At 42.9% G+C, this 16017-nt stretch overlaps 1 protein-coding gene across 1 annotated transcript in view; it reads left to right on the top strand.

Annotated features, from left to right (window-relative positions):
* The window catches only part of LOC129815622 (plexin-A1-like), a 474873-nt gene that overhangs the window by 243252 nt on the left and 215604 nt on the right, over nucleotides 1–16017 (top strand). The window contains exon 5 of the mRNA XM_055869594.1: nucleotides 11893–11993. Coding sequence (XP_055725569.1) covers nucleotides 11893–11993 — 101 coding nt within the window. The remainder of the gene's footprint in view (nucleotides 1–11892; nucleotides 11994–16017) is intronic.

Raw genomic sequence — 16017 nt, 5'->3', positions numbered from 1 at the left:
CCTTACTGTCAAGGAGGAGGAGCGGAGCAGGCCTTACTGTCAAGGAGGAGGAGCGGAGCAGGCCCTACTGTCAGGAGATGGTTCAGAACAGGCTCTACTGTCAGGAGGAGGAGCGGAGCAGGCCCTACTGTCGGGAGGAGGAGCGGAGCAGGCCCTACTGTCGGGAGGAGGAGCGGAGCAGGCCCTACTGTCGGGAGGAGGAGCGGAGCAGGCCCTACTGTCAAGGGGAAGGAGCGGAGCAGGCCTTACTGTCAAGGTGGAGGAGCGGAGCAGGCCCTACTGTCAGGAGAAGGTTCAGAACAGGCCCTACTGTCAAGGGGAAGGAGCGGAGCAGGCCCTACTGTCAAGGGGAAGGAGCGGAGCAGGCCCTACTGTCAGGAGAAGGTTCAGAACAGGCCCTACTGTCAGGAGAAGGTTCAGAACAGGCCCTACTGTCAGGAGATGGTTCAGAACAGGCCCTACTGTCAGGAGAAGGAGCGGAGCAGGCGCTACTGTCAGGAAATGTGGCGGCGCAGGCCTTACTGTCAGGAGGAGGAGGGGCAACTGGGGAAAACCTTTACAAAAAGGACATGTCCTCATTAAACTAGTTATAACTCCAGTTCTGTTTGTGATATTAAGATTCTAACACCGACAGTGTGTTATCTGGACTTATTTAGTTAAAGTCAAGGACGGATGGGGGCTTGACTCAAAATGTCAGAGTAATAAAAAATTATAATTAATGAGCAGTGAAATGACTGCTTTAGCGGATTTAGTGTTAAAACAGAGAGTGACATTGACACGTCTTCTATCATATAGCAGCCTATCCGCTCTGAGCAGCTCTTCCTCTTTGTGTCATTCTTCAGCACCTCTTACTTTCTCTCTGCATCCTATCCGGGCAGCCGGCCAAATCCTCACTGGATGCTAATGAAAAGAGCTTCTTGAATAACCATCCATCAGGCTAGATTATAACCCTCGCCCTAACCCTTCATGCTAAAATATAACCCTCGCCCTAACCCTTCATGCTAAAATATAACCCTAGCCCTAACCCTTGACGCTAAAATATAAACCTAGCCCTAACCCTTCATGCTAAAATATAACCCTAGCCCTAACCCTTCATGCTAAAATATAACCCTCGCCCTAACCTTTGACCCTAGAATATAACTCTAGCCCTAACCTCTGACCCTAGAATATAACCCTAGCCCTAACCTCTGACCCTAGAATATAACCCTAGCCCTAACCTTTGACCCTGGCATATAACCCTAGCCCTAACCCTTGACACTAAAATATAACCCTAGCCCTAACCCTTCAGGTTAGAATACTACCCTTGCACTAACCCTTCAGGCTAGATTATAACCATGGCCCTAACCCTTCAGGCTAAAATATAACCCTAGCCCTAACCCTTCATGCTAAAATATAACCCTAGCCCTAACCCTTCATGCTAAAATATAACCCTCGCCCTAACCTTTGACCCTAGAATATAACTCTAGCCCTAACCTTTGACCCTGGCATATAACCCTAGCCCTAACCCTTCAGGTTAGAATACTACCCTAGCACTAACCCTTCAGGCTAGATTATAACCATGGCCCTAACCCTTCAGGCTAGAATATAACCCTAACCCTTCAGGCTAGAATATAACCCTAACCCTTCAGGCTAGAATATAACCCTAACCCTTCAGGCTAGAATATAACCCTAACCCTTCAGGCTAGAATATAACCCTAACCCTTCAGGCTAGAATATAACCCTAACCCTTCAGGCTAGAATATAACCCTAACCCTTCAGGCTAGAATATAACCCTAACCCTTCAGGCTAGAATATAACCCTAACCCTTCAGGCTAGAATATAACCCTAACCCTTCAGGCTAGAATATAACCCTAACCCTTCAGGCTAGAATATAACCCTAACCCTTCAGGCTAGAATATAACCCTAACCCTTCAGGCTAGAATATAACCCTAACCCTTCAGGCTAGAATATAACCCTAACCCTTCAGGCTAGAATATAACCCTAACCCTTCAGGCTAGAATATAACCCTAACCCTTCAGGCTAGAATATAACCCTAACCCTTCAGGCTAGAATATAACCCTAACCCTTCAGGCTAGAATATAACCCTAACCCTTCAGGCTAGAATATAACCCTAACCCTTCAGGCTAGAATATAACCCTAACCCTTCAGGCTAGAATATAACCCTAACCCTTCAGGCTAGAATATAACCCTAACCCTTCAGGCTAGAATATAACCCTAACCCTTCAGGCTAGAATATAACCCTAACCCTTCAGGCTAGAATATAACCCTAACCCTTCAGGCTAGAATATAACCCTAACCCTTCAGGCTAGAATATAACCCTAACCCTTCAGGCTAGAATATAACCCTAACCCTTCAGGCTAGAATATAACCCTAACCCTTCAGGCTAGAATATAACCCTAACCCTTCAGGCTAGAATATAACCCTAACCCTTCAGGCTAGAATATAACCCTAACCCTTCAGGCTAGAATATAACCCTAACCCTTCAGGCTAGAATATAACCCTAACCCTTCAGGCTAGAATATAACCCTAACCCTTCAGGCTAGAATATAACCCTAACCCTTCAGGCTAGAATATAACCCTAACCCTTCAGGCTAGAATATAACCCTAACCCTTCAGGCTAGAATATAACCCTAACCCTTCAGGCTAGAATATAACCATGGCCCTAACCCTTCAGGCTAGAATATAACCATGGCCCTAACCCTTCAGGCTAGAATATAACCCTAACCCTTCAGGCTAGATTATAACCCTAACCCTTCATTCTAGAATATAACCCTAGCCCTAGGCTAGAATATAACCCTAGCCCTAACCCTTCAGGCTAGAATATATAACCCTAACACTTCAGGCTAGAATATAACCATGGCCCTAACCCTTCATGCTAGAATATAACCATGGCCCTAACCATTCAGGCTAGAATATAACCCTAACCCTTCAGGCTAGATTATAACCCTAACCCTTCAGGCTAGATTATAACCCTAACCCTTCATTCTAGAATATAACCCTAGCCCTAGGCTAGAATATAACCCTAGCCCTAACCCTTCAGGCTAGAATATATAACCCTAACCCTTCAGGCTAGAATATAACCATGGCCCTAACCCTTCAGGCTAGAATATAACCATGGCCCTAACCATTCAGGCTAGAATATAACCCTAACCCTTCAGGCTAGATTATAACCCTAACCCTTCATTCTAGAATATAACCCTAGCCCTAGGCTAGAATATAACCCTAGCCCTAACCCTTCAGGCTAGAATATATAACCCTAACCCTTCAGGCTAGAATATAACCCTAACCCTTCAGGCTAGAATATAACCCTAACCCTTCAGGCTAGAATATATAACCCTAACCCTTCAGGCTAGAATATAACCCTAACCCTTCAGGCTAGAATATAACCCTAACCCTTCAGGCTAGAATATATAACCCTAACCCTTCAGGCTAGAATATATAACCCTAGCCCTAACCCTTCAGGCTAGAATATATAACCCTAGCCCTAACCCTTCAGGCTAGAATATATAACCCTAGCCCTAACCCTTCAGGCTAGAATATAACCCTAGCCCTAACCCTTCAGGCTAGAATATAACCCTAGCCCTAACCCTTCAGGCTAGAATATAACCCTAACCCTAACCCTTCAGGCTAGAATATAACCCTAACCCTTCAGGCTAGAATATAACCCTAACCCTTCAGGCTAGAATATAACCCTAACCCTTCAGGCTAGAATATAACCCTAACCCTTCAGGCTAGAATATAACCCTAACCCTTCAGGCTAGAATATAACCCTAACCCTTCAGGCTAGAATATAACCCTAACCCTTCAGGCTAGAATATAACCCTAACCCTTCAGGCTAGAATATAACCCTAACCCTTCAGGCTAGAATATAACCCTAACCCTTCAGGCTAGAATATAACCCTAACCCTTCAGGCTAGAATATAACCCTAACCCTTCAGGCTAGAATATAACCCTAACCCTTCAGGCTAGAATATAACCCTAACCCTTCAGGCTAGAATATAACCCTAACCCTTCAGGCTAGAATATAACCCTAACCCTCAGGCTAGAATATAACCCTAACCCTTCAGGCTAGAATATAACCCTAACCCTTCAGGCTAGAATATAACCCTAACCATTCAGGCTAGAATATAACCATGGCCCTAACCCTTCATGCTGGAATATAACCCTAGCCCTAACCCTTCAGGCTAGAATATAACCCTAGCCCTAACCCTTCAGGCTAGAATATAACCCTAACCCTTCAGGCTAGAATATAACCATGGCCCTAACCCTTCATGCTGGAATATAACTCTGGCCCTAACCCTTCAGGCTAGAATATAACCCTAGCCCTAACCATTCAGGCTAGAATATAACCCTAACCCTTCAGGCTAGAATATAACCCTAACCCTTCAGGCTAGAATATAACCCTAACCCTTCAGGCTAGAATATAACCCTAACCCTTCAGGCTAGAATATAACCCTAACCCTTCAGGCTAGAATATAACCCTAACCCTTCAGACTAGAATATAACCATGGCCCTAACCCTTCATGCTAGAATATAACCCTAACCATTCAGGCTAGAATATAACCCTGGCCCTAACCCTTCATTCTAGAATATAACCCTAGCCCTAGGCTAGAATATAACCCTAGCCCTAACCCTTCAGGCTAGAATATATAACCCTAACCCTTCAGGCTAGAATATAACCCTAACCCTTCAGGCTAGAATATAACCCTAACCCTTCAGGCTAGAATATATAACCCTAACCCTTCAGGCTAGAATATAACCCTAACCCTTCAGGCTAGAATATAACCCTAACCCTTCAGGCTAGAATATATAACCCTAACCCTTCAGGCTAGAATATATAACCCTAACCCTTCAGGCTAGAATATATAACCCTAGCCCTAACCCTTCAGGCTAGAATATATAACCCTAGCCCTAACCCTTCAGGCTAGAATATATAACCCTAGCCCTAACCCTTCAGGCTAGAATATATAACCCTAGCCCTAACCCTTCAGGCTAGAATATAACCCTAGCCCTAACCCTTCAGGCTAGAATATAACCCTAGCCCTAACCCTTCAGGCTAGAATATAACCCTAACCCTAACCCTTCAGGCTAGAATATAACCCTAACCCTTCAGGCTAGAATATAACCCTAACCCTTCAGGCTAGAATATAACCCTAACCCTTCAGGCTAGAATATAACCCTAACCCTTCAGGCTAGAATATAACCCTAACCCTTCAGGCTAGAATATAACCCTAACCCTTCAGGCTAGAATATAACCCTAACCCTTCAGGCTAGAATATAACCCTAACCCTTCAGGCTAGAATATAACCCTAACCCTTCAGGCTAGAATATAACCCTAACCCTTCAGGCTAGAATATAACCCTAACCCTTCAGGCTAGAATATAACCCTAACCCTTCAGGCTAGAATATAACCCTAACCCTTCAGGCTAGAATATAACCCTAACCCTCAGGCTAGAATATAACCCTAACCCTTCAGGCTAGAATATAACCCTAACCCTTCAGGCTAGAATATAACCCTAACCATTCAGGCTAGAATATAACCATGGCCCTAACCCTTCATGCTGGAATATAACCCTAGCCCTAACCCTTCAGGCTAGAATATAACCCTAGCCCTAACCCTTCAGGCTAGAATATAACCCTAACCCTTCAGGCTAGAATATAACCATGGCCCTAACCCTTCATGCTGGAATATAACTCTGGCCCTAACCCTTCAGGCTAGAATATAACCCTAGCCCTAACCATTCAGGCTAGAATATAACCCTAACCCTTCAGGCTAGAATATAACCCTAACCCTTCAGGCTAGAATATAACCCTAACCCTTCAGGCTAGAATATAACCCTAACCCTTCAGGCTAGAATATAACCCTAACCCTTCAGACTAGAATATAACCATGGCCCTAACCCTTCATGCTAGAATATAACCCTAACCATTCAGGCTAGAATATAACCCTGGCCCTAACCCTTCAGGCTAGAATATAACCCTGGCCCTAACCCTTCAGGCTAGAATATAACCCTAACCCTTCAGGCTAGAATATAACCCTAACCCTTCAGGCTAGAATATAACCCTAACCCTAACCCTTCAGACTAGAATATAACCCTGGCCCTAACCCTTCAGGCTAGAATATAACCCTGGCCCTAACCCTTCAGGCTAGAATATAACCCTAACCCTTCGGGCTAGAATATAACCCTAACCCTTCGGGCTAGAATATAACCCTAACCCTTCGGGCTAGAATATAACCCTAACCCTTCAGGCTAGAATATAACCCTAACCCTTCATGCTAGAATATAACCATGGCCCTAACCCTTCAGGCTAGAATATAACCCTAACCCTTCAGGCTAGAATATAACCCTAACCCTTCAGGCTAGAATATAACCCTAACCCTTCAGGCTAGAATATAACCCTAACCCTTCAGGCTAGAATATAACCATGGCCCTAACCCTTCATGCTAGAATATAACCATGGCCCTAACCCTTCATGCTGGAATATAACCCTAGCCCTAACCCTTCAGGCTAGAATATAACCCTAACCCTTCAGGCTAGAATATAACCCTAACCCTTCAGGCTAGAATATAACCCTAACCCTTCAGGCTAGAATATAACCCTAACCCTTCAGGCTAGAATATAACCCTAACCCTTCAGGCTAGAATATAACCATGGCCCTAACCCTTCATGCTAGAATATAACCATGGCCCTAACCCTTCATGCTGGAATATAACCCTAGCCCTAACCCTTCAGGCTAGAATATAACCCTAACCCTTCAGGCTAGAATATAACCCTAACCCTTCAGGCTAGAATATAACCCTAACCCTTCAGGCTAGAATATAACCCTAACCCTTCAGGCTAGAATATAACCCTAACCCTTCAGGCTAGAATATAACCCTAACCCTTCAGGCTAGAATATAACCCTAACCCTTCAGGCTAGAATATAACCCTAACCCTTCATGCTAGAATATAACCCTAACCATTCAGGCTAGAATATAACCCTAACCCTTCAGGCTAGAATATAACCCTAACCCTTCAGGCTAGATTATAACCCTAACCCTTCATTCTAGAATATAACCCTAGCCCTAGGCTAGAATATAACCCTAGCCCTAACCATTCAGGCTAGAATATAACCCTAACCATTCAGGCTAGAATATAACCCTAGCCCTAACCCTTCAGGCTAGAATATAACCCTAACCCTTCAGGCTAGAATATAACCCTAACCCTTCATGCTAGAATATAACCCTAACCATTCAGGCTAGAATATAACCCTAACCCTTCAGGCTAGAATATAACCCTAACCCTTCAGGCTAGATTATAACCCTAACCCTTCATTCTAGAATATAACCCTAGCCCTAGGCTAGAATATAACCCTAGCCCTAACCATTCAGGCTAGAATATAACCCTAACCATTCAGGCTAGAATATAACCCTAGCCCTAACCCTTCAGGCTAGAATATAACCCTAACCCTTCAGGCTAGAATATAACCCTAACCCTTCAGGCTAGAATATAACCCTAACCCTTCAGGCTAGAATATAACCCTAACCCTTCAGGCTAGAATATAACCCTAACCCTTCAGGCTAGAATATTACCCTAGCTCTTCAGGCTAGATTATAACCCTAGCTCTTCAGGCTAGATTATAACCCTAACCCTTCAGGGTGTGTTGTGATGGTGGGTGGGAGGGGGGGAGGAGAGAGAGAGTTTGTTTTTGAATTTGTGTGTGCATATGTATCTGCTTGTGTGTTGACGTGGGTTTTCTGACAGCACTGCTCCCTCCCAGTGCTTGGCAATGTGACATAATGTAGAGGAAATGGTAGGATTTGTCACACACACAGCTCTGGAAAAAATGACAAAGACGAATCTGCCCGATTCCAGCCTTGTTGAAGCACCCCCAGATCATCACCGATCCTCCACCAAATTTCACAGTGTATGCGAGACCTAGAGGCCTACAAGTCAGTGTCTCGCAACCACTGTGAAATTTAGTGGAGGATCGGCCAGCATCCCAGAGTCGCCTCTGCACTTGTGACGTTGAGACTATTGTACTTGTCCTCTTGCTCAGTTGTGCACCGGGGCTTCCCCCTTCTATCTACTCTGGTTATTGCCAGTTTGTGCTATTCTGTAAAGGGAGTAGTACACAGCGTTGTACGAGATCTTCTGTTTCTTGGCAATTTCTCCCATGGAATAGCCTTCATTTCTCAGAACAAGAATAGACTGACACGTTTCAGAAGAAAGTGCTTTGTTTCTAGCTTTTTTGAGCCTGTAATCGAACCCACAAATGCTCCAGATAATCAACTAGTTTAAAGAAGGCACATTTTATTGCTTCTTTTATCAGTACAACAGCTTTCAGCTGTGCTATCGTAATTGCAAAATGATCAATTAACCTTTTAAAATTATAAACTTGGATTAGCTAACACGTGCCAGGCCTCTGTACGCCTATGTAGATATTCCATAAAAAATATGCCATTTCCAGCAACAATAGTAATTTACAAAATGAACAATGTCTACAGTATATTTCTGATTAATTTGAGGTTATTTTAATGGACCAAAAAATTGCTTTTCTTTCAAAACCAAGGACATTTCTAAGTGACCCCAAACTTATGAAAGGTAGTATATATATGTGTGTGTGTATATATACAGTTGAAGTCGGAAGTTTACATACACTTAGGTTGGAGTCATTAAAACTCGTTTTTCAACCACTCCACAAATTTCTTGTTAACAAACTATAGTTTTGGCAAGTCGGTTAGGACATCTACTTTGTGCATGACACAAGTAATTTTTCCAACAATTGTTTACAGACAATTGTTTACAACAATTGTTTGCCTTTAAACAGCTTGGAAAATTCCAGAAAATGATGTCATGGCTTTAGAAGCTTCTGATAGGCTAATTGACATCATTTGGGTCAATTGGAGGTGTGGATGTATTTCAAGGCCTACCTTCAAACTGAGTGCTTCTTTGCTTGACATCATGGGAAAATCAAAAGAAATCAGGCAAGACTTCAGAAAAAAAGTTGTAGACCTCCACAACCCTTGTTCATCCTTGGGAGCAATTTCCAAATGCCTGAAGGTACCACGTTCACCTTTACAAACAATAGTACGCAAGTATAAACACCATGGGACCACACAGCCGTCATACCGCTCAGGAAGGAGACGCATTCTGTTTCCTAGAGATGAACGTATTTGCGAAAAGTTCAAATCAATCCCATAACAACAGCAAAGGACCTTGTGAAGATGCTGGAGGAAACAGGTACAAAAGCATCTATATCCACAGTAAAATGAGTCCAATATCGAAATAACCTAAAAGGCCGCTCAGCAAGGAAGAAGCCACTGCTCCGAAACCACCATAAAAAAAGACAGACTATGGTCTGCAACTGCAAATGGAGAAATGTCCTCTGGTCTGATGAAACAAAAATAGAACCTGTTGGCCATAATGACCATCGTTATGTTTGGAGGAATAAAGGGGGAGGCTTGCAAGGCGAAGAATACCATCCCAACCGTGAAGCATGGGGTGGCAGCATCATGCTGTGGGGGTGCTTTGCTGCAGGAGGGACTGGTACACTTAACAAAATAGATGGCATCATGAGGGGGGGAAATTATGTCTATATTGAAGCAACATCTCAAGACATCAGTCAGGAAGTTAAAGCTTGGTCGCAAATGGGTCTTCCAAATGCACAATGACCCCAAGCATACTTCCAAAGTTGTGGCAAAATAGCTTAAGGACAACAAAGTCAAGGTATTGGAGTGGCCATCACAAAGCCGTGGCCCCAATCCTGTGGTCTGGAACTAAAAAATTGTGTGAAAGTAAGAAGGCTTACAAACCTGACTCAGTTACACCAGCTCTGTCATGAGGAATGGGCCAACTTATTGTGGGAAGATTGTGGAAGGCTACCCAAAACGTTTGACCCAAATTAAACAATTTAAAGGAAATGCTACCAAATACTAATTGAGTGTATGTAAACTTCTGACCTACTGATAATGTGATGAAAGAAATAAAAGCTGAAAGAAATAAAAGCTGAAAGAAATAATTCTCTACTATTATTCTGACATTTCACGTTCTTAAAATAAAGTGGTGATCCAAACTGACCTAAAACAGGGATTTTTACAAGGATTAAATGTCAGGATTTGTGAGAAACTGAGTTTAAATGTATTTGGCAAAGGTGTATGTAAACTTCCGACTTCAACCATATATCTATATTACAGTGGGGAGAACAAGTATTGATACACTGACGATTTTGTAGGTTTTCCTACTTACAAAGCATGTCGAGGTCTGTAGTGAGATCTTGCATGGAGCCCCAGACCGAGGGTGATTGACCGTCATCTTTAACTTCTTCCATTTTCTAATAATTGCTCCAACAGTTGTTGCCTTCTCACCAAGCTGCTTGCCTATTGTCCTGTAGCCCATCCCAGCCTTCTGCAGGTCTACAATTTTATCCCTGATGTCCTTACACAGCTCTCTGGTCTTGGCCATTGTGGAGTGGTTGGAGTCTGTTTGATTGAGTGTATGGACAGGTGTCTTTTATACAGGTAACGAGTTCAAACAGGTGCAGTTAATACAGGTAATGAGTGGAGAACAGGAGGGCTTCTTAAAGAAAAACTAATAGGTCTGTGAGAGCCGGAATTTTTACTGGTTGGTAGGTGATCAAATTCTTATGTCATGCAATAAAATCCAAATGAATTACTGAAAAATCATACAATGTGATTTTCTGGATTTTTTCCGTCTCTCACAGTTGAAGTGTACCTATGATAAAAATTACAGTAGGAAGTAGGAAAACCTGCAAAATCGGGATTGTATCCAATACTTGTTCTCCCCACTGTATATATATATGCTGTTCACACACACCCCAGGACAGTCTCCTAACACACAAACTTGACCCGGCACATCTCTTTACCCATCAGCCTTATGAAGTCCCACTACAATATTTTCCCTCTCCTCGTTCCTAGGTTCCTCCCTTTCCTCTACCCCTCCTCCTCTCTTCTTGTAAAGTAAGCCTCCACATCGCTCACCTCCAGCTTGTCTCCCTTGTCGTGTGTGGATTACCCATGGTGAGAGCGGGCGGGGGAGAGAGAGAGACTAGGTGGGTCTCCATGCCTGTGTGTGTTTCTCTCACTCTGCTAGCTATAATGACGGCTCCCAGGGAAAGTAGTTTAGTGGTCTTACTTACCGTTTTAGAGGGATCTCTTTCCCAACACGTGATTTAAAGGTAGCCTGCAGGAGAAATATAATACTTACCCACCTTATCATTAACACACAGACAAACACACACACACAGACAGACAGATATATACACACATGGGAAGAACGGTGGAGAGAAGGCCTCACTGAACTGTGTGTTGTGGTCAATAAGAGTGCTATTTTACTCCCAACACAAACACACACAAGCAAAAGCACCCTATTCTGGTGTAGAGGGTTAACTTACACACATCCTGTGGAACATGGAAACATCTGTAGCTCATCACTACGATTTTACCTCTCTAATTGCGTTGAAGAAGTTACACACACAATGTCATCCGTCTTCATCCGTCTTCTCCACCACCGGTTGGGTTTTGGAGGTCACCTGTCAATCAAAAGCAGATGCCACCTGTCAGCCGGCCCAGCGTGCATTGCGTGCCTGCTCCCTAAACTGGTGTACGCACCGTTGGTGGCTGTCACACACACCGCTAGACATGAACGACACTCTAGGACACACGCTGCTTCATCAACACGCTACAGTAGAAAGAAAGAACACAGACAAGCACATACTTTCAGCCTCTGGCACTTTGAAATGTAGTTAAATGTAATTTATTTTTCAGTCCATATTTGTGCATACATATCTGTGTCGTGTGCACTGCATTGCTTTAATATGATTTGAAAGGCTAACATCGTTCTCTCTCTCCTTTCCACCCCCCCCCCCCCCCCCACACTTCTCTCTCTGTAGGTGAGCAGAGTACCAGTAGAGAGCTGTGAGCAGTACACCACCTGTGGCCAGTGCCTGGGCTCCAAAGACCCCCACTGTGGCTGGTGTGTCCTCCACAACATGTAAGTACACATATTGTACACTCGATCTACACATTCTCACTCATATATAGCTACTCTTTGCTCATGCTATACTGTCATTCATAATCAAAACAAACTTTATTTGTCACTTGCGCCGAATACAAGTGTAGACCTTACAGTGAAATGCTTACTTACAAGCCCTTAAACTTCTTATGGCTGCAATCCCGGTGACGGGATGACATGACAACAGCCAGTGAAAGTGCAGGGCGCCAAATTCAAAACAACAGAAATCTCATAATTAAAATTCCTCAGACATACATGTTTCTTATACCATTTTAAAGGTAATCTTGTTGTTAATCCCATCAAAGTGTCCGATTTCAAATATGCTTTTCAGCGAAAGCACTACAAACGATTATGTTAGGTCACACCAAACCACAATAAGCACAGCCATTTTTCCAGCGAAAGATAGCAGTCACAAAAAGCAGAAATATAGCTAAAATGAATCACTAACCTTTGATGATCTTCATCAGATGACACTCATAGGACTTCATGTTGCACAATACATGCATGTTTTGTTTGATAAAGTTCATATTTATATAAAAAAATCTGAGTTTACATTGGCGCGTTACATTCACTAGTTCCAAAAACATCAAGTGATTTTGCATAGCCACATGGTTTCAACAGAAATACTCATCATAAATGTAGATGATAATACAAGTTATACACATGGAATTATAGAGATACCTCTCCTTAATGTAACCGCTGTGTCAGATTTCAAAAAAACTTTACGGAAAAAGCAAACCATGCAATAATCTGAGACGGCGCTCAGAACAATAGCCAAATTAGCCGCCATGTTGGAGTCAACAGAAATCAGAAATTACATGATAAATATTCCTTTACCTTTGATGATATTTATCAGAATGCACTCCCAGGAATCCTAGTTTCACAATAAATCGTTGATTTGTTCGATAATGTCCATTACTTATGTCCAAGTAGCTACTTTTGCTTGCATGTGTAGTACACGTGTCCAAATGCTTGTGGAAGATGCAGGCAAACGTCGGACGAAAACCTCAAAAAGTTATATTACAAGTCGAATAAACTGGTCAAAATAAGTAGATAATCTATCTTCAGGAAGTTGTTATCATATATATCCAATAACGTTCCAACCGGAGCATTCCTTCATGTCTGTAGAATAAATGGAACGCAAGGCGATATCATGAGGAAAGCGCGTGACCAGGAACTGGCAATCTGCCAGACCACTGACTCATTCCCCTCTCATCCGGCCCCACAACACAGTATACACTTCATTCAACGTTCTCCCGACTGTTGACATCTAGTGGAATGCGTAAGAAGTGCAAACAGATCCATATATTACAGGGAATTGAATAGACGATGAGTAACATCGACCAGCCTCAGAATTTCCACTTCCTCTTTGGAAACTGCAGAGTGTTTTCTATACAATACTAATAATAATATGCATATACAGTGGGGCAAAAAAGTATTTAGTCAGCCACCAATTGTGCAAGTTATCCCACTTAAAAAGATGAGAGAGGCCTGTAATTTTCATCATAGGTACACTTCAACTATGACAGACAAAATGAGAAAAAAATCCTGAAAATCACATTGTAGGATTTTTATGAATTTATTTGCAAATTATGGTGGAAAATAAGTATTTGGTCAATAACAAAAGTTTATCTCAATACTTTGTTATATACCCTTTGTTGGCAATGACAGAGGTCAAACGTTTTCTGTCAGTGTTCACAAGGTTTTCACACACTGTGCTGGTATTTTGGCCCATTTCTCCATGCAGATCTCCTCTGTAGTGATGTTTTGGGGCTGTTGCTGGGCAACACGGACTTTCAACTCCCTCCAAAGATTTTCTATGGGGTTGAGATCTGGAGACTGGCTAGACCACTCCAGGACCTTGAAATGCTTCTTACGAAGCCACTCCTTCGTTGCCCGGGCGGTGTGTTTGGGATCATTGTCATGCTGAAAGACCCAGCCACGTTTCATCTTCAATGCCCTTGCTGATGGAAGGAGGTTTTCAGTCAAAATCTCACGATACATGGCCCCATTCATTCTTTCCTTTACACGGATCAGTCGTCCTGGTCCCTTTGCAGAAAAACATCCCCAAAGCATGATGTTTCCACCCCCATGCTTCAAGTAGGTATGGTGTTCTTTGGATGCAACTCAGCATTCTTTGTCCTCCAAACACAACGAGTTGAGTTTATACCAAACAGTTCTATTTTGGTTTCACCTGACCATATGACATTCTCCCAATCTTCTTCTGGATCATCCAAATGCTCTCTAGCAAACTTCAGACGGGCCTGGACATGTACTGGCTTAAGCAGGGGGACACGTCTGGCACTGCAGGATTTGAGTCCCTGGCGGCGTAGTGTGTTACTGATGGTAGGCTTTGTTACTTTGGTCCCAGCTCTCTGCAGGTCATTCACTAGGTCCCCCCGTGTGGTTCGGGGATTTTTGCTCACCGTTCTTGTGATCATTTTGACCCCCCGGGGTGAGATCTTGCGTGGAGCCCTAGATCGAGGGAGATTATCAGTGGTCTTGTATGTCCATTTCCTAATAATTGCTCCCACAGTTGATTTCTTTAAACCAAGCTGCTTACCTATTGCAGATTCAGTCTTCCCAGCCTGGTGCAGGTCTACAATTTTGTTTCTGGTGTCCTTTGACAGCTCTTTGGTCTTGGCCATAGTGGAGTTTGGAGTGTGACTGTTTGAGGTTGTGGACAGGTGTCTTTTATACTGATAACAAGTTCAAACAGGTGCCATTAATACAGGTAACGAGTGGAGGACAGAGGAGCCTCTTAAAGAAGAAGTTACAGGTCCGTGAGAGCCAGAAATCTTGCTTGTTTGTAGGTGACCAAATACTTATTTTCCACCATAATTTGCAAATAAATTCATAAAAAATCCTACAATATGATTTTCTGGAATAGTTTTTCTCATTTTGTCTGTCATAGTTGAAGTTTACCTATGATGAAAATTACAGGCCTCTCATCTTTTTAAGTGGCATAACTTGCACAATTGGTGGCTGACTAAATACTTTTTTGCCCCACTGTATGTCTGTGTGTGGAGTAAAGGTGGTCTAAAGTTTTTTCTCTCCTCTGGATGCACGTGACATGCTGGTAGTAATGAGGTAAAACGGGTTTATGTTTGCCTGCATTAAAATCCCAGGCTACTAGGAGTGCCGCTTCTGGATGAGCATTTCTTGTTTGCTTATGGACTGATAGAGTTGGTTGAGTGCGGTCTTAGTGCCAGCATCGGTTTGTGGTGGTAAATAGACTGCTACGAATAATATAGATGAGAACTCTCTTGGTAGATAGTGTGGTCTACAACTTATCATAAGGTACTCTACCTCAGGCGAGCAATACCTTGAGAATTCTTTAATATTAGACATTACGTACCAGCTATTATTGACAAACAGACACATTCCTACTTTCTTCTTACCAGACGTAGTTTCTCTGTTCTGCCGGTGCATGGAAAACCCCGCCAGCTCTATATTATCCGTGTCATCGTTCAGCCACGACTCTGTGAAACATAAGATAATACAGTTTTTAATGTCCCATTGGCAGGATAATCTTGATCTTAGGTCATCAATTTTGTTTTCCAACGATTGCACGTTGGCCAATAGAACGGATGGCAGAGGGAGTTTACTCGCTCGCCTATGAATTCTCAGATGGCAGACGACACCTCCGCACTTTTTCTCCGTATTTGCTTCACGCAAATGACGGGGTTTTGGGCCTGTACCCGGAAAGCAGTATATTCTTCACATCGGACTCGTTAAGTAAAAAGCTTCTTCCAGTTTGATGTGACTAATTGCTGTTCTGATGTCCAGAAGTTATTTTCGGTCATAAGAGACAGTAGCAGTAACATTATGTACAAAATAAGTGACAAACAACACAAAAAAACTAACAAATTAGCACAGTTGGTTAGGAGCATGTAAAACGTCAGCCATTCTCTCCGGCGCCATTTTCCTCCATCATATACAGCTACTCTGGGTACATGCTATACTGTCATTCATATACAGCTACTCTGGGTACATGCTATAC

The sequence above is a fragment of the Salvelinus fontinalis genome, chromosome 18, assembly GCF_029448725.1.
Source record: "Salvelinus fontinalis isolate EN_2023a chromosome 18, ASM2944872v1, whole genome shotgun sequence".
Taxonomy (NCBI): domain Eukaryota; kingdom Metazoa; phylum Chordata; class Actinopteri; order Salmoniformes; family Salmonidae; genus Salvelinus; species Salvelinus fontinalis.
The sequence above is the reverse complement of the archived record's forward strand: the minus strand, read 5'-3'. Positions and strand labels throughout refer to the sequence as shown.